The following is a 17,694-nucleotide window of genomic DNA, read 5'->3' on the forward strand; positions in this document are numbered from 1 at the left end:
TCCCTCACCTCCTCCCAGCATTGAAAGTTTAGTTTTAAGATTTAAGATGCCAAAGGTCTGCAGTATTTAGTTTGTTGTGCTCTATTAGTTATTTGTGGCTGAATGTATGGAATCATTATTTTCTCTAGGGTAAGGTATTTCCGAAGCTTCGAAAACGCAACAGCAACAAATCAGTTGACCTAGAGGAGATGCCAGCTGAAGACACTTCTACAGACTACGTGTTCAGAATTATCTATCCAGGACACAAGCATGATAACAGTAAGTGCCTTTGTTCTGCTTTCTTCAAAAAACCCCAAAAAACGAACAAACAAAGAAAAAAAAAAAACCAACCCAAAAAACCTATCACAAAACTTCATTGTGTGATAATTGTGATCAACAGGTACAGGTCACTGTAGGTTTCCTTAATGCAGTGAAACTTACTGTCTTAGCAGAAATGGAGTCGAGGTGGGGAATCTTATTTATATTTACTCTGTGTTTTGCAGAGAAAGTTTTCAAAATACTCCCCTGGGCTTGCAAACTGAGACTAAAAGTAAAAACATTGCTTGAGTAGCCAAGAGCAGTTTTGCTCCCGAAGTGAGGATATTTTTATTGGCCACACTGCTTGCTCATAATGTTGTTATTAGGAAAAAAAGCCATAAACTCAACTCTTAAAGTGCCCCAACAACTCTCTGGGCTAAGTTTTCCTGGTTTGGAAGCAAGAACTTAACAGTGGATAAATAAAGGTCCTTCCAAGGAAACTAAATGAATTCCCAAGAACCAAACCACCTCATGTCATCAGTGAACTGAAGTTCCTTACATGCAAGAAGGCATTTGAGCTAGTTCTCAAACAGCACATTTGGTTTTATTCCCCTTGGCAAAGAAGCAAGAATTTCCCAGGAAGATCAGACCCTAAAGTTTACAGGGGATTTGGATTTACTGCTCATGTTGGGACTTACTGCAGCTGAAAAAGCAGAAATCTCAACTGAACCCTCCTTACCCCAGGGGACTGAACCACAGTGGTGGCCACGCTTTACTAGGGCTTCTGGATTTGCGCAGGTAAGTTCATGCACACACCAGGAAAAGCATGTTCTGCTTTTGCCTGAGACAAGGGGATGCAGGTTCTGTGGGTACGTCCAGTGCAGACCTGCCTGGTGAGAGCAAGACAGAGAGAGCTGCCTCCTGCTCCAGGCTTCCTTGAGCGGAGGTCTGTTCCCTGCGTGTCTGCAGCACCAGAGAGAGCTGGGGAGCAGAACGTTTGCTGTCCAGATGCATCTGGCACAGGTTTCAGAGTGGAAGAGGCCACAGTGTTGGTAACGGCGTGATGAAGGAGGGAAGGCAGTTGGAGCCCAGAATTCCCATGGAGTTTTGCTAAAAAGCATACTCCCCCTCTGCAGGCTGGGAGTGGGACCTTTCGCCATTGCCGTGATGTGACATGTGCTCTGGGGACACAGCCTGTGCACAATCAAAAGCTGGCCTGTGTTTGGTGGAGCATGCTTTTTTTCTGTAAGAAACGCATTTTTCGTACCCATTTACAGGAGCTTGTGCCTTCAAGGAGAGGGCAGGATTCGAGTCCTTTGTCTTTGCTGAACATGTCCTTTTGAGCTTTCCTGCAGAGTTGAGTTCTCTCTTCTTATGCTCCTCTTTCACTATTTTCTTTGAGCAGTAACTATTAACTACCACCACTTAGCTGCCAGCCGCTCTGCCTCTGTTGACGATGATGAGGAGGAGGAAGATAAGCTACACGCAATGCTATCAATGATCTGCTCTCGGAACCTCACAGCTCCTAATAGGATGAAAGGTTTTTATCCTCCTCCCCCTGTGTCCCGGAGCTCTATTGCAGCTCGTTCCACTGGTGCATACAACAGTGTTGGCATTATTACAGGGAAAAGCATTTCACTCACACCATGAGACCTGGAGGTGAAGTTGACTGTGCATAGAGGCTGGGAATACGCTCACAACCCGTGGGAAGTGGATACAACAGCATCTTCCCTCTTCTCGGAGTGTGTGTGCTGCTGCTGAATGGACAAACCTTCTCTCCTTCCAGAGGAAGGAGATCCGGAAGGATCAGAGGTGAACCGTTACAGCAGCAATGTGCTGGGCAAAGTCAGAAATGGAGCGTGTCTGTGTGGACAGAACAGGGCAGCAGTGTAGGGAGTTACCATTTCAGCCCAGGGATGGCTCAAGTAAGCATGTTCCCACACTTTGGGTACCTCTATAGGGGAGCAGAAGTGTGCAGAGAACATTGTATGGAGAGGCAAAAACTTTCTGTAGTTGGGTGCTTTCATTCCGTTCTTGCATTCGTAGGCCAGATGGGTTTCAGATCATCAGCTGTGAGACTCTCCACCCTCCAAAAATCTGTCATCTAGTGCTCTTCCTAAAGCAATTCATAACAGATATATGAAGTTGGTATTCTCAAGAAGTCTATCTATTAGCAAGCATTGGGGATCTAGTAGTGTGCATGTGCCAAATCTGGCATGCTCCTGGTATAATCAGAACAGCAGCCTCAGCCTCTTCCTAATAACTGGAGCGTATCAGCAAAACCAGAATCTTCTCTGTAACCAGGCTGTAAAGTAGCTGTCAGAAGTTTGGCATCTGCAGAGGAAGTAGGAAGGAGAGCAACTGCTTGCAAGTTTGGCCTTTGTCTATATTTTTCATTCATTACATTAGTGTGAATGTGCTTTTTCTGGTATTTCTATTTCCTAAGAAAAACACAATATATCTTCACTCCAGATAAGACACCCACACCTTTGAATAGTGGGGCAATGACTTTGGTTCCAAATGGGTATTAGCCCTGGTCTGGTGGGACTGGCTGTAGGAGACAGTAATTGTCCTACATCTCTGTACAGTGCTCAGGTTCTGTTAGATGGGAGATGAACACGTTCAAGGAGATCCTCCTCGTTTCCTGGAGGCTGCCCACACACTTATCCCAAGGTAGTAGCCCCTAGAAACTGATAAAGCCCAGCCTAAGTTAATAAAGGGTTCTTGGAAGATATGGATGGAAAGAAACTTCAAAAATACCATGTTCCCCTTGAAAAAATATATTGTTTCAGGAAGTTCCTGTGTGTCTTAACTGATCACGTCTGGTTATGGGTACTAATGGAAAGGAAGAAGGTCTAACACTGCTGCATATGCATGTTAAGAGGCTAACACTGTGATCTCAAGCATAAGAAACACAATTTAGTCTGTAGTCAGGTGATGAAAATGTTAAGTTATCCCACCAGATCGGCTATCAGGTACCTGCTTTTGCTTACTTAATCCTGAAGGTGACAGTAGAGTTAGGACCGTGTCCGCTCTTTGGGTAGTGGCTCCTGCTGAACTGGAGTGGGTGGGCTGTGGTCCCTCCAGCAGCTCCCGTGTCAATAATGACAACACTGTTGTAGCAGGTTTGCTGCCCATTTGCTTTTACATTTTGCAACATGCTCGACTTTTGCATGTAGCTGAAGTTACAGATAACACCACTACGATTAACTAAAAGATGCTGTTCACTCTAATTCTTCACTAATTCAGGTACCTTTCATCTGAATCTTTAGGTTCTGTGGGGTTCTTTTCTTGTTTCTCTAAAAAATAAAATAAAAAATTAAAACTGGAAAACCCACTTTTCTTGTCGGTAGAGGGGAGGCAAAAAATAATGATCTAAAAATGTTCGTCCAATGGTTTTTATTTGAACCCAATGCGAAGCTGCAATAAATACTGGGTCATTCAGCTCCTTCCTGAAGAATTAAGGTGAAGAGCATTTTTGCATCACACTTTGTTTTGTGAACTGAAACACACATAACTGCTTCCGCATGAGCCTGTGCTTTTTCTGTTACTGAATGGTTTTACTCCACTCCTTCCTCACCTCTGCCCACTTTCTAATAGGCACTACTAAAATGCTTTACGCTACCTTGATTTAAAATGCATGAGATGGTTTGGAATTGCCCCTACCACCACCCAACAAACGTATGTTTTAAAAGCACGGCCCAGGGGACTGGATTTTGCTGACAAATGTTAATTTAGTGACATACAGTATTATGGCATTTGCCTTAATTTTAATCATGGGTGAGCTGAAAGGCCAGTTATTTATTATAAAACAAAAAAACCCACGAGCTCAAATGCCAGCTGGGAAAGTTGAAGAGCTGAAGAAGCTTTCTGAAGGCAACTGGGGATTTTTTGGGGTCGCCTTCACAAAGGTGGTTAAAAAGGCCAATAGCTTTGGTGGAGCGGGGATGACTCAAGCAGCTGCACTGTACTGTTGGATCACACCATCCTGCAGATAAATCTACTTCTATAAACACAGTGTTGACATTAGTAAGACTTGAACTGTCCTTCTGCGCTAAATATCTGAGGGTCTGGTTCTGAGGGGGAAAGAAGCATCTTCTGAAAATAACTGAATCACTTTGTCTTTATGCTCCAACCTGCACTCCAGCTGGACTAGCAGTTACATGACTGATTCCAGGCGCTGCAAAATGAAATTCTGAGACCTGAATTAAACAGAAGGTCAGGTTGGATGGTCTCTTCTGGCCATAACTAACATTACCATAGATCACACAAGAACCAGGTTTAGTTGTTACTGCAGCACCCTTTTCTCTGTTCTCCTGAAATGCGAACTGGGATGTGCATGGGCGAGAAAGGGGGGAAATGGTGAAGGGATTTGGTTTCTGGGAAAGTGACCGAGCACAGCCTGCAGCTGGGTTAGATTCAGAGAGCAGCGTTTCCGAGGTCACTAGGATGGTGCTCCCCCTGTTTGGAATCGAGGTTCAGAGCCTGCTGAGAAGCAAAGCATGATGTCGTCAGGATGCACAGAAGGAAGAGGGGGGGAAAGAAGAAAAGAGGTTGATGGCGTGCTGTTCTCTTTGGTTTTTTCCCCTAGACACCAGCGAAATGATCGAGATGCAAGGCTTTGGGGCGAACCTGCTGTCGTGGCAGCTGGAGCACTGCAGCCAGGGCTCCTCGTGTCTCTCCTGCTCGACGGGCAGCTCGCCCTACGACGTCCCCAGCTGCTGCAACTGCATCCACGACAGGTGAGTGAGAGCCGCAGAGCTCACCCGGGCACTCGGTGTGTGCTGCAGTTAAAAGCAGGAAGGTTTTATCGGTTCCAGCACCAAAGACAGTAAAAATTTTCAAGTCGTTTCTAACATAAAAACACGGAGTTATACAGCAAGATATTTAGTTTATTAAAACTAACCTATTAAACTACTCTCAGGTCACATTTTGATAGAAAAATTGCATCTAGTTCTTTTGTCTAGTTTAATATAATTCAGCTCTGGAAGCATTTTCTTTAACAAGTCATTAACAATTACAATGAGGGGCAACAATTCATCGAATTTGACAAGGACCTTTACAATGCACCTGCAGCAATTGTGGCTAAATGTGCCAGGTGAATTTGGTTTGGGCCAAAATGCTGCTGGGGAAAATACTTTAAAAATGTAATTTGTCATTATTGTTGTCTTACGGCTAAACAAATTTTGGTGCAGAGAAAGAACTGCTGTGTGTAGGTCATAGGGATGAGCCTGAAGGTGATGATGATCTGTCCTCATCACCTGTCGTACTCCTGTTAACGTGTCTCCACAGAACTCCGTTGAAGATGCTGTGTGACAGCATGAAGAGGCAAATAGTTTCCAGAGCCTTTTACGGATGTAAGTGAAGCTTCTTATATCCATTCCTATGGTATCCATATGCTTGTCTAAAAACCATGGGATGTTTGTTTAGAAAGTCCAAACCCAGATTTATTGCTGTGAGTCACATCACCTCGGGGCAGTAGGGGGGGATGTGGCTCATGTGTCGCAGCTTCATAATCCCATTATCTGTGGGGTCTGCATATAGCAATGGGCAAACCGATGCTTAGAGAGAATTTAGTTTTACATTGCAGTGTGATACTCTACTTGGATTTTATTAGCCTGTGTAAGATTTATTTAATCTTTGGCTCCATTGCAATTCTTCATTCTTATACAGTACAGTGCAAGTTTAGTTCATGCAGGATTATTCCTGGCGGGTTTAAAATGTCATAGCTTCATCTTCAAAGAGGGGCTGCAGCTACGAGGGAGGTGGCTCCTTTATGACAGTTTACCTCCCGCCCCCACCCCAGGGCTCGCCTACTGCCGCCACTTGTCCACCGTGCGAACCCATCTGTCTGCCCTCGTGAACCACACCATCGTCCCCCCCGACAAACCCTCCAGCGCTGCGGCGGGGCTGACTAAAGAGGTCTGGAGCAAATATCAGAAGGACAAGAAGGTAAGTAACAGAACACCGTTATGATCATTACTGGCTCCCACACATGCTGTGCTGAGCACGTGTCCCTTAGAATGGATCCCAGGAAGTATCACAGGTGTTTCCTACTCTGCACAGGATCACTCCTCTTTCTAGTGAGAGTCAGTTGATTCTTACAGTCTCTTTTATCCTTTGCTTCTCTGATGATGGCAAAGATATCAGTTAACATCAAAGCAACTGATCTTATGATGACTCTAGTCTATTAAAAGTTAGATTATTTTCATGGGAGGCATGACAACTTATATTAGGCTGGATTTGAGCTGGGGCCCTAAAGGCTTGAATCAAGTTGCCAAATTGATATAGTGTCGTGCGTGCATTTCACTGTCTCCACGCTTGGCATTAAGTGCATGCCAGAGGAAAATAAAGCTGTATTACCTTCCATACCTCTTTCTCCTGACTGCTGTAGAATTACAAGGAACTGGAATTACTAAGAAGAGTTTACTACGGTGGGGTGCAACACGAGATTCGAAAGGAAGTATGGCCGTTCTTGTTAGGTCACTATAAATTCGGCATGGCCAAAAAGGAAATGGAGCAGGTAAGAACCGCTTTCTGGGGAGCTGAGTTCCATCTGCAGAACAGGTTTTGTTTTCTGAATAGCAAGTGTTAGTCTTTATTATTGTTTAATATTCCTAAGGGGAAAATGCTACTGGAAACGAGTGACACATGTTAGTAGAGGGATTATGATACCATGTTATCATGTCTGAAAATCACTAAAAGGGAGTTCTTTATTGAAGGCAGGAAGCCTGTGACATGCGCTTGCCCTGAGCAAGTCCCGTTTTCACAGATTTGTCACTTACAAAATAGAGAGACATTGACATTTGGATAGTAATTTGAGTCATGGTCTGTTAGCTGAGTTATACTTCAAAATGCTCTTTGAAATAACTCCTTTGTCTCTGTGATACCACATCTGCATGTGTGGACTTCTACTGGAGCTGTGAACAGCCCAGAAGTACCTTCTGAAGTGCACTTGGAGTTTCTGTCTAGAGGCTAAAAATACCCAGAGGAAGGTTCAGTTTGTAAGTTCATTATGCTTTTGCTAGACTTAAATAAGATGTGCCTATGTAAAACACAGGGTGCAATTTCAAGTGAGACATTATTCCTCTTAATATATCCCATGCTGCTGCTAACATTGATCAGTGAATAATTGCCTGGGTTATGTCACAGCCTTACTTCGCAGTCTGAAACTTGGCATTAAGTATATAGTTTCCATTAATGAAACCACAGTTTGCCCATCTCTTATACTATCTCCCTTTGCTAATCTCTTTATAGCAATACCAACTTTTGACTTCGCTGAGTGCTTTCATTTGTTGTGATTACCAGGCAAGGGCTTGATAATAAACCAGGCTGGAAACAAACAGATAGAGCCAAGCAAAATGGCAGAGGGTTGTTCCTTCCCTCAGCTCCGCTTCCTGAACAGAAACTGGAGGTGCCCTAAGCCAGAGTGCTGAGAAGAACAAAATGCTTCAAACTGGGTCGCAATCCAGATTTTTCACCCTGAATCCAGTCATCTTTGTAGGCATTTATATTTAGTTTTTCCACTAGAGTGTGTACATCGAGAATGTTCTGCTGAGCACTGCTGAGGCAAATTCCTGCCCTCCCATGACATCAGCATCAGAAGAAGACGAAGAACCTCACAAGCCACCAAGGGCAGTAAGTCCTGGCTGCCTTATCTCCCGAAGGCCAGGCAAACTGCCCCTGAAGAGAAGCAAATCCTGATATCCAGCCAGGCTGGCACATTGCCGTGTCCTGCTGGAAAGTACGTCTGTTCTACAAGGGACTTGTTCAATCATCCCTTTTTCGCATACAGCACAAGTTTAAGAGAGAAGCAGCAAGTGGACTGGGTCCTTAACTCCTATTGTCTTTGTGAAAAAGGGAGGGTCCTTCCAAACGCTTCCATGAGTTTGGTGCAGAGCTTCAGCAGCAGAGACCTGGCTAAATTGCAGCACTTCTGCATGCACTGTGAATTTATTACATTTGCATTTAGTGCTCCATTCATTATTCTCTTTTCTTTTTGCCCTCAAATTTTCAAGAAATACAGGATATTGGAGGTTTCTTGCATAGACCGCATTTTGCTGTCTCTGTTCTCCACAGGTATACAAACCATCAGATTTATGATCCATGTATAGAAATAGAAGGTATGTCTGGAACTGAAAAAAGCACCCAGATACTTAGTTTTTAAGAGTGGTAGATCTGGAGCCACATCTCTTGGATTCCAGCCCCAGCTTCAAAGGGCATGTGCTTGTATACAGCTAGAACATAAGAGATTTGGCAAGAAGAGATAAATACTTGAGTCCATTTGTATGATAGGAATTACAGTAAATTCATAAAGATACGTTGCACAGTATGCAGACTCCTATGGGAACTTTTTTTTTCCCTGAGTTTGTACCGTACTGACACAGGGGTGCTCCAAACCTTATCTGGAATTCTAATGAGCTACTCAACACCAGTAGTAAATAACAGTAGTAACTGACTCCTCAAAGAAACGTGCTGTTGGGGTTAAAAGCTTCCCATTGAATGCAGGAGTCTATTAAATCAATGACATGAAAACAGCCGTAACATTTGCACGTATAGGAAACTTATCCTGTCCCTAACTGAAGTCATTGCGGGTGATTTATCATCTTTGCCTTCTGATGGTATTTTTGCAGTCATCCATCAGTATCGGGGGCACTCCCAAACATGGCTGTCCTCCAGCCTCCCTCTAACTGTTGTATTTTATGATTTATGACTCGACAGCTACCTCGAGTGACAAACAGCCTGCAGCTCTTAGCATGACTGCTCTGGTCGCAGCTCCAGCCAGCAGAGTCCAGAGCCTGCAGCCAACTCACAATTGCGGTTTCTCTTCAGCGCTTGACAAGTGACAGAGTAGTAAAATTATTACATGTCCCTTAATAGCCCAGGGCGGGTGTCTGCGTCTGTCTGTCACCAGAGGCAGCCAGCAGTGCAAAATTCTGGTTTATTCCTACAGCCATGCCCAGTGCAGCCACAGGACTGGGCTCTGTGAGCTGGGATTTCTGCTGCCCGGGAGGCTCTTCCAGCATCCAGCTCTGCACAGGCTGCTGGCTATAAACCTGTCACCTGGAATTCATTGCAAGGGCTATGTTAGAATTGGACTAGAGAAGGAATTGGGAAGGAGGTGTAATGGAATTAGGAACAATCCCATTAGAGGCAGCAGTTGCTCCAGCAGATTGTATCTGACTTCACGTGAAAGCCAGTGACATCTTTTGTTCTTCCCTGAACAGTGTCAAAGTGCTGTTGATAGTGTATAGACATGCTTAGATGAATCTTTTCTGGCCTCTACAGTGATAGTTTATTCCCTGCAGTAAATACACAATATCTCACTGCTCCAGTTGCAGTGATGTGTGCTCTGGCAAGAGGGCTTCAGGAGCCGTCAGGCTTTCGGTTTGAGACATTACACTTGCTTTAGACCTCCCCCTCCTGACTTCTGCTCATTTTAATGCTCTCTTTCAAGGAGGACGATTGTTTCAGGATCTGTCTGTCTGTCTGCAGGTGGATGAAGACATTGCTCTCCGGTACCAGAAGGTCATGGCCGAATGGAAAGCCTGCGAGGTCATTGTAAAGCAGCGTGAGAAGGAATCACATTCTGCCACGCTGGCAAAGTTCTCGTCGGGCAGCAGCATTGACAGCCACGTCCAGCGACTGATCCACAGGGACTCCACCATCAGCAACGATGTAGGTACTCCCGGCAGCATGGGATGCCTGGCATCTGCAGAGGGACAGCCCATTTGAAGCTGTGGTGCCTCAATAGTAGAGCTAAGAGTGGGGCTGTGTTAGAGTAGCTTGTAGCTGTTCTTGAGCAGGAACTGCCTAAGGGGCTTTAAGTTTCACCTACTTAGAGAAGATCCTTTTCTCCATAGAGGAATAGCTTTCTAGATCTTTTACTTGTGGGTCCTTTATTCAAATACAGCATAGAGCAAAAGATCGCTACTATTAAAACATATTTTGGATTCTGTCATGTCCCTGATTGACGGGCTGGGTGTGATTTTATTTTGGGAGAGGGGATATTTGTCAGTCTAAGGTAAGATGCGAAGCAGTAGGAAGGCAGACTGAATTAACCCCTCTGTAACTTGAATAGCCAAGAAAGGGGTTTCTTTTCACATTGTTGGACAGGAGAGATGGCAGTTGTGTGCCCAAAGTGTCTCTGGGCATCTGTTACTTATGCAGGCTTCTAAGAGTTAGCTAACTGATTTCCATAAGAGAAGAGAGAATAAAACTTAAAATAGTTCAACAAGGAGGCTTTTAGCAAGAGAAGAGGTAAAGGGGCTGCATGATGAAAGAATCTGAAGGCCAGTCTTGACTTCAAACAGCAGTAGCTGAACTGGATTGTTGGAGGCCTGAGGTACGTTGGTCTCTGGTCATTGCAATATATCTTTGATGTTTTTAGTGTTGGTGTTGTAGGCAGGGAAGCTTCACTGCTTTCCAAGGCATTGCTAATTGAAGATTATGAAAAAGGGAGACATCGTCATAGGAGACAGATATGAGATCATAAACTGCTATTATTTTTAGACTTGCAGTCTCAGTATAAAGACTGAGTGAGGAGCTCTCAACTATTTGCTTGCAGGGAAGCTCTATTAATCAGTGATGATGTTCACTGAAGTAACGTATCCCTGTCTTGTGGCTGGAGGTTTGTTTGCTACCTGAACGTTTCTTGCTTCTCTGTTCTCCCTTGCTTTACCTGACTCTTCTCTCCTCTGCCCACCCCCAGGTCTTCATATCCGTAGATGAAACGGACTCAGCAGAGCGGGACCCCAAAGGTCAGGACAACCCCCCTTTCACGGTGGTGTCTGCAGACGTGCCAGCAGCCATCGCTGCCGTGGAGCCACAGTCCGTGGAGTTTGACTCCCCTGACTCCGGGCTGCCGTCCTCGAGGAACTACTCTGTGGCCTCGGGCATCCTGTCCAGTATCGATGACGGACAGAGCGTCTCCTTCGAGGATGGGGCTGAGGAAGAAGCCAGCGCTGACTCGGAAAGGACTGATCCAGACACGCCACGTCTGCAGAAAGCCAAGTCAGTCGTGCTGCAGTCTCAGGATTCCATGTCAGAGGAGCAGCTGTGTTCCCAGGGGGATTATTTAATGGATGTTGCCTCTGTCTGCGCTGCGTCCTACACAGTAGGTCACAACATAAGTATTGTCATCTCTCTGCACAGCGTTGCTTCTCTAGCAAAGACTTGTTCTTTTTCAGGTAGAATTTAATAAGACAATCCCTAACTAGAACCACAGGTGCTGGGATGGTAACTGAGGATTTCTGCATCCAAATCTTTTCACCTGGATTTTGAGCTGGATTGGAAATAAGACAGCAAGAAAAAATTTGGGTCTCTTTCAGTGGAAGGGCAAGGAAAAGAATGTGGTACAGTTCTAGCAGCTAAAAATTTCCGGGGCTTGGGGGGAGGTGTGGGATGTGGACGACACACCACTTGTAAGATTTCAGTGTCATTTAATTCAAGCTAAAACACACATTTAATGAAACTGAACCACAGCCTAAACCTAGATTCAGGGCTCCACCATCTCTCTCAGTGTTGCTGTCAACAGATCAGTAGCTCAGTTTTTGCCTCTCTCTCTGCTCAAGTTGTTCAACTAGAAATAACCCTTTGGAAGTAGGACAGGCTTGGAACGTTTACCAGTGAAAGTGTATGCATTTCACCTGGGATTTTTGACAGTAATCGAGTATTTCAATGCTCTCATATGCCCAAAGTATAACTCTACTACTTCTGGTTTGTTGATTCTCAGAGAAAATCTGCACCAAGTCCTGGGAATGCTCTAAACTCAGCAGATCTAACTAAAACTTTTCTCTTCTAGATAGAGTTATTGGACACTGTTGCCTTAAATTTGCACAGAATTGATAAAGATGTCCAGAGATGTGATCGGAATTACTGGTATTTTACTGCCGATAACCTGGAAAAACTCCGAAATGTCATGTGCAGGTAATACGGCTTGTAAACTGAACTACTTCTCACGTTTCTGTCATAATCCATAAACTACAATATTGTGAAAATAGTAGTCTGTATAAAAAAATATCACTAATGAACTTAAAAAAACTTGTAAGAAGGAGTCACAGGTAGGTTAGAGAGCGTGGGTATGACAGGCCATCCAAGTTTGGAACACAGGCTTGAGAAGATTCTGTTTCCACCTCAAGAAACTGACCCTACCAGCCCCTTTCAACTATTCTCCACGTGTACTATTAGCTTTGGTTTCCCTCTCACAGGGATATTGTATCTGTGCTTCAAGGGCGTGCTGTAAAGATGACAGGAATTGTGAGGGGCCCAGATAGAGAGTTGAGGGACATCTACTAAGTAGGCAGAAAGACTATGTCTTCAAACCAAACCAGCATCTTTGGCCACAGAGACCAGCTGGAATCGACAGAGAGCTTTTGCTTTTAGGAACGCAAATTGCCATGAAGGCTATTAAACTAAACACACTTAAAAGCAGAAAGTGTCATAGTCTTTAACACTCAAAAAAGATCCCAAGATTCCACTTGGGGGGGGGGGGGAAGCAAAAAAAAAAAAGGCAAAAAAAACTCCAGGTACCTTTGAAAAATCTGTGCTTTTTTCCATAGACTACTATGCTTTGGGGAGCTGTTTTGGGTAGCTTTTACCCTTTCACGACACATGAAGAGCCTACAGCAAGAGTCCTATTACAAGAGAGATCTCTGTCTCACACACTGCTCTGTCCCCATCGTGGATTTTTCATAGGGCCTTTAGGAATTACCCTGTAAAAAAACCAGCAGAAATACTCATCTTTTTATACCAGTGTGTTGGAAGATTTGAATTGTTTTAGTTCTCTGCACTTCTAGCTTTACCTTTTACAGCACTCTAGAATAAGACAATTAAAAGCTGCCAAAAGGGCTTGTGTTTTAGGTGCAAGACAGATTTTTGAGGCCACCATGCAGCAAGAGGATTTTTAATCCTATTATCTCTTGTGTGTTCTTCTTTCTGCAGTTATGTGTGGGAGCACCTAGAAGTTGGTTATGTTCAAGGCATGTGTGACCTCCTGGCTCCTTTGATGGTTATACTTGACAATGGTAGGAAGGGTTTTCTTTTGGAACACGGTGGTATCTTTAGGGAGGTCTTTCTTTAGAAATGCTGTTTGAGAAGTTGTTTGCGTTAAGCAGGGCGAGCTCACCAGGAAAGCCAAACCTGCAGCTCGATTCGTATTTTCTCTATGTGTGGCTGTTGTTGAAATGGCTGCCATTAGTATCTCAGGGATTCCTTGTTCACTCACCGACTTTGACATCAAATTTCACTAAATTTTCAAAGCAGCTGTGTTCCAGCAGTTGCTGAACCTGAAACTCAACTGCAAGCTGGGTTCTTTTGAAACATAACTAGTAAAAACGGGCCAGAGTCAGGGACTGTCTGTCCTGTGTTTCACCTAAATACTGGTGATGGGGTTAGGGAACAACAAAGGGGAAAGCCCTGTTTTTCCCTCGTCCTGCAGTGGTTATTTTGGTTGAAGGAAGTCACACAAATAGCAGCATTGAGCGTTCTGCATTATGTCTGCAGATCAACTGGCCTACAGCTGCTTCACCCACCTGATGAAGAGGATGAGCCAGAACTTCCCCAACGGAGGTGCTATGGACACACACTTTGCCAACATGCGGTCCCTGATCCAAGTGAGTCTTTTTTTAATCTTCTTTGAAAGCAGATGAGGCTGTGGCAGAGGCTCGGAACAGGCTTGATGCCATGGTGAAGGGCAGGACTCCAGTGGCTGGGGTTCCTAGTCATCTGGTGCTTCAGAGCCAGGGAGGATAAGAATTGTTCTATGCAGCCCCAAACCGATTTCCTGCTTCTCAGGGGACAGCATTTGCTGTGACAATGAAGAGTGTGTATTAGAGCAGGTCAGTTCCTCTCAACTTGACAAACAAAACAAACCCCCCTCCAACTTCTGCTGCACAGTGTAACGACTCCCATTTATGGCTCCCTCCAGATCCAACTGAAATCCAGGAGATACAGCGGTAAGATCCAGTCTTCACTGCTTTTTTGGAAGAGAAAACACTGATATTTGTGGCACAAACTTAATTTCTTACAGGTTTAAATAGACCGTAGCTGTATTTGTATTCCCATAGGACACTTGCTGAAGGGTTTTATGGGGGATAGATTTAAGGCCTAGACATTGCACTCCAGAAAGCAGCAGGTACCTGAGCAAGATTAGCGTAAAGAAGGGCGAAGACTATCAGAATAAGCTGTTATTTGGTTTCATAGGTGGCATATTAAAAAGTAATGAAAATAGAGGTCAGTTAAAAAAGATGGCCAGCATTTCCGAACACATGGCTGCAGCGTTTCTGCTGAGCAGCAAGACTGCCGGAGGATGCCACCCTGCTCTTCCACCAGCCCTTGGGACGGCATCCGTGAGGAATGACTACAGAGGTCCTTACGCATTTAAGACATCTATCAGACGTTGGGCAAGTGGTTGGTCAGTTCAGTTCCGGAGATGTTGCAGAGTGGAACTGTGCCACTGCCCATCAGAACTATGAAACTGCGATGGAAGAGTCTCCCTTGGTTCTTTTCCCCCAGTAAATGGATTTCAGTCTTTGCACCCCAGCTCCTGTGTTACAGCCTAAGAGTAGAGTTGGGTGGGAAGACGAAAATTTGCCACTTGGTGAAAATCAGTAGGGTCTGTAACTCGCTGCTGGGGTCTTTAAAATCACAGTTGAAGGTGGACTGTTGTCACCTCGTACCTGCACAGCAGTAACTCTGCACCTCATCGGTCGGTGCCAGGGCACCCACGTCACAGCCGGTACCAGGCTGTCTCTGTGCTCAGCAGCTGCCCGGACTGACCATGGGATGGGGCGATAAAGGGCAGCATGGAATTCTTACCCAGACTCCAGCACCTTTGATCTTGGCTACTGTCAGACAAGATACTGACAGCTGATGTTTTGCATTTTAGATTCTAGACTCAGAGCTTTTTGAATTGATGCACCAGAACGGAGATTACACTCACTTTTACTTCTGCTATCGCTGGTTCCTGCTTGACTTCAAAAGAGGTAATAATGTTTTATGCCTATAGCTTAGAGTTGTGCAAGTGCCTGTTTGCTCAAGAAGGTGATCCCAAGTTGATCACGCTGCTTTGTAAGCTTTGCTGCCTCCTTTCTAATCCATTTGGTAACGAGGAGCAGCTCAGCAATAGCTCAAGAGCTGTTGTACTTTGCTGAGTGAGGTACTTTGTACGCTGTGGGAGCACTCCAGGATCCCTGCGCATCCCACCCACCCCCACTCTAACAGAAGCAGTTGCTGATATCGAGACCCATCTTGCTATCGAGGAAGTCAGTAGCTCCTTTGAGTTACAGATTGATCTGCAAGAGTGAGAAGAAGACATCCCTCTCAAACACGCCAAAGCACAAAGGTGATAGGGGGAGATGATACACATCCATCAGCTATTTATTATGAGCAGCCACCTGACAGTGAGGGGGGAGGAACTGTGACTCTTAGCAGTAAACCCCCTCCTTCATGGAGAGTTGCCTTTAACCCCAGTTCTGTTGCCACATTTGCACAAGTGGCAGGGGTTGGCTGGGGGGAGAAGCAGAGGAGAAGTCATCAAGTACTAGTAGTGTCTGTGTAAGGCCTGTAAGACGTTAGTTAGAGAGGGGGAAACCGTCAATTTGAATAATCAGATGCTCTTGTAATGTTTATTCCCATTCAGAATTGTTGTACGAGGATGTATTTACAGTGTGGGAAGTTATTTGGGCAGCAAAGCACATCTCTTCAGAACATTTTGTCCTTTTCATTGCCTTAGCACTTGTGGAAGTTTATCGAGAGATTATCCGTGATAACAACATGGACTTCACTGATATCATCAAGTTTTTTAATGGTAAGAGACTTATTTTAATAGAGCCATTTTGATAAAAAGCAAGTAATAAGAGTTTGCTGCATCACCTGTACCTCAGACTGTCTGCACTTGTGTTCTTGCTGTCGTGACAAGCCCCTGGTCATTTTAGGCTCTGAACCCCTTACTTTTCACGTAAATGAAGAGCCCAGATTTGCACTCACTTCCTGAAGAGCTGACTTGTCACACACAAACAAGAGTGTTTTAAGAGCTCCATGGACGATAGAGGACAGTGGCTTTTTCACTGTCAGTGGTAATTTTGACCACAAAGCAAGTTCCACATTTTCTCTTTAAAAAGATTTGCCACGGTGACTCTTTGCCCTGGGTTTAATGGGAAGTGCTAAAATGTTGCTTAATCTTTTGTGAAAGTCTCTCACAGGTTTTAAAGTTGCCAGAGTAATTTTTGCTTATAGGGCTCGACCCTGCCGAGGCTGAACCATGTAAGCAACTGTTCATGCAAAACATCCCAAAACCCTTCCATGGTTGATTGCTCACCGAAGTGGTCTGTAGATGCTGCCGGAGCAGAATGTATTCTGCCAAAGCAAGGCTGGTCTCCTCCTGGCTGCAGAACGCAGGTCAGGGTGCTGCCTGCAGAATGCTCCCTGGTGGGATAGTTTAAGAAGTTTGGAAACAATTTTGTGTAATCACAGTAATTTAACTAAGTTACCAATGCTGTGGCTTTCAGCCCTCTGTTGCAGAAGCCCCAAATTTGGTTTTGTTTTTGCCTCAGCCATTCTTATTCCAAACCTGTACCTTAATGCTTCCCTCAAAAAAAAATCCACCAAAAAAAATCCACCACCACCCTAAAATAAAAACCCAAACAACCAAACAAAAAACCTCAGCACTTGCCTAAGCTGAATGAAATGTTCGTTGTGGAACTGAGGATTCGGACTGACAGCAGAAGGATTAGATCTTGATGCCAGGACCTGCAGCACTAAGGGATTCACCCACTTATTCCACCTTTAATTCTACAAACCTGACCCCCTGCAGAGCTTTTGGATTGCTGCTCCCATTACACACATTAATAATGCTAATGCTACACTAATATCAATGCGAGGGCAGAAAGTTCCTGCTGCTGACAGTGAAGGATGTTTGTCTGTGTCTTTTAGAAATGGCAGAGCATCACAATGCGGAGGAAATTCTGCGGATAGCAAGAGACCTTGTCTACAAAGTGCAGACACTGATTGAAAATAAGTGATAACGAGCAGACTGTTGTTGTGGGCCTTGTCGTGAGCTGTCGGCTGGAGCATTCCTTGCACTGTAACTTCAAAATGGTGTTTTAATTGCATCTTCCATGTAATGTACTAAATATCAAAGAGATTTGTAACAGACTTTTAAAACCAGGACTTTTCCTTCACCAGATAAGGTTTGTGTTTGATAGTCCTTGTTACACTCACTTTGTATTTCTAGACAAGATCTTTTTGCATTCTCTTACTTCCCTCTCTAGAAGACCGTCTATCGACATACTTGAGATATTAAAAAGGGGGAATTTGACATACAAGAACATTTGTATTTTGACTTACCGCACCTTTAAAGCCTGGATGCAGGTTGTGGGCTCTGCCAGAGCCTTCCATGGAGGTGAGGCTGGATCCGAAACTCACTCCAGCATTGCAGCATCAACCGGTTCCTTGGAG

At 44.6% G+C, this 17,694-nt stretch overlaps 1 protein-coding gene across 2 annotated transcripts in view; it reads left to right on the top strand.

The window, feature by feature from the left end:
* Positions 1–17,258, top strand: part of SGSM2 (small G protein signaling modulator 2) — a 54,948-nt gene extending 37,690 nt beyond the window's left edge. The window contains exons 11-24 of one of the 2 annotated variants that reach the window (XM_074160503.1): positions 129–258; positions 1,643–1,777; positions 4,829–4,979; positions 5,530–5,594; positions 6,044–6,189; positions 6,632–6,760; positions 9,733–9,915; positions 10,949–11,353; positions 12,041–12,165; positions 13,180–13,262; positions 13,741–13,850; positions 15,125–15,221; positions 15,878–16,045; positions 17,170–17,258. In XM_074160503.1, coding sequence (XP_074016604.1) covers positions 129–258; positions 1,643–1,777; positions 4,829–4,979; positions 5,530–5,594; positions 6,044–6,189; positions 6,632–6,760; positions 9,733–9,915; positions 10,949–11,353; positions 12,041–12,165; positions 13,180–13,262; positions 13,741–13,850; positions 15,125–15,221; positions 15,878–16,045; positions 17,170–17,258 — 2,016 coding nt within the window. The remainder of the gene's footprint in view (positions 1–128; positions 259–1,642; positions 1,778–4,828; positions 4,980–5,529; positions 5,595–6,043; positions 6,190–6,631; positions 6,761–9,732; positions 9,916–10,948; positions 11,354–12,040; positions 12,166–13,179; positions 13,263–13,740; positions 13,851–15,124; positions 15,222–15,877; positions 16,046–17,169) is intronic. The other variant, XM_074160504.1, reaches the window with a different exon arrangement.
* The last annotated feature ends 436 nt before the right edge of the window (positions 17,259–17,694 follow it).

This window comes from Numenius arquata, chromosome 18 (genome assembly GCF_964106895.1).
Source record: "Numenius arquata chromosome 18, bNumArq3.hap1.1, whole genome shotgun sequence".
Lineage (NCBI taxonomy): Eukaryota > Metazoa > Chordata > Aves > Charadriiformes > Scolopacidae > Numenius > Numenius arquata.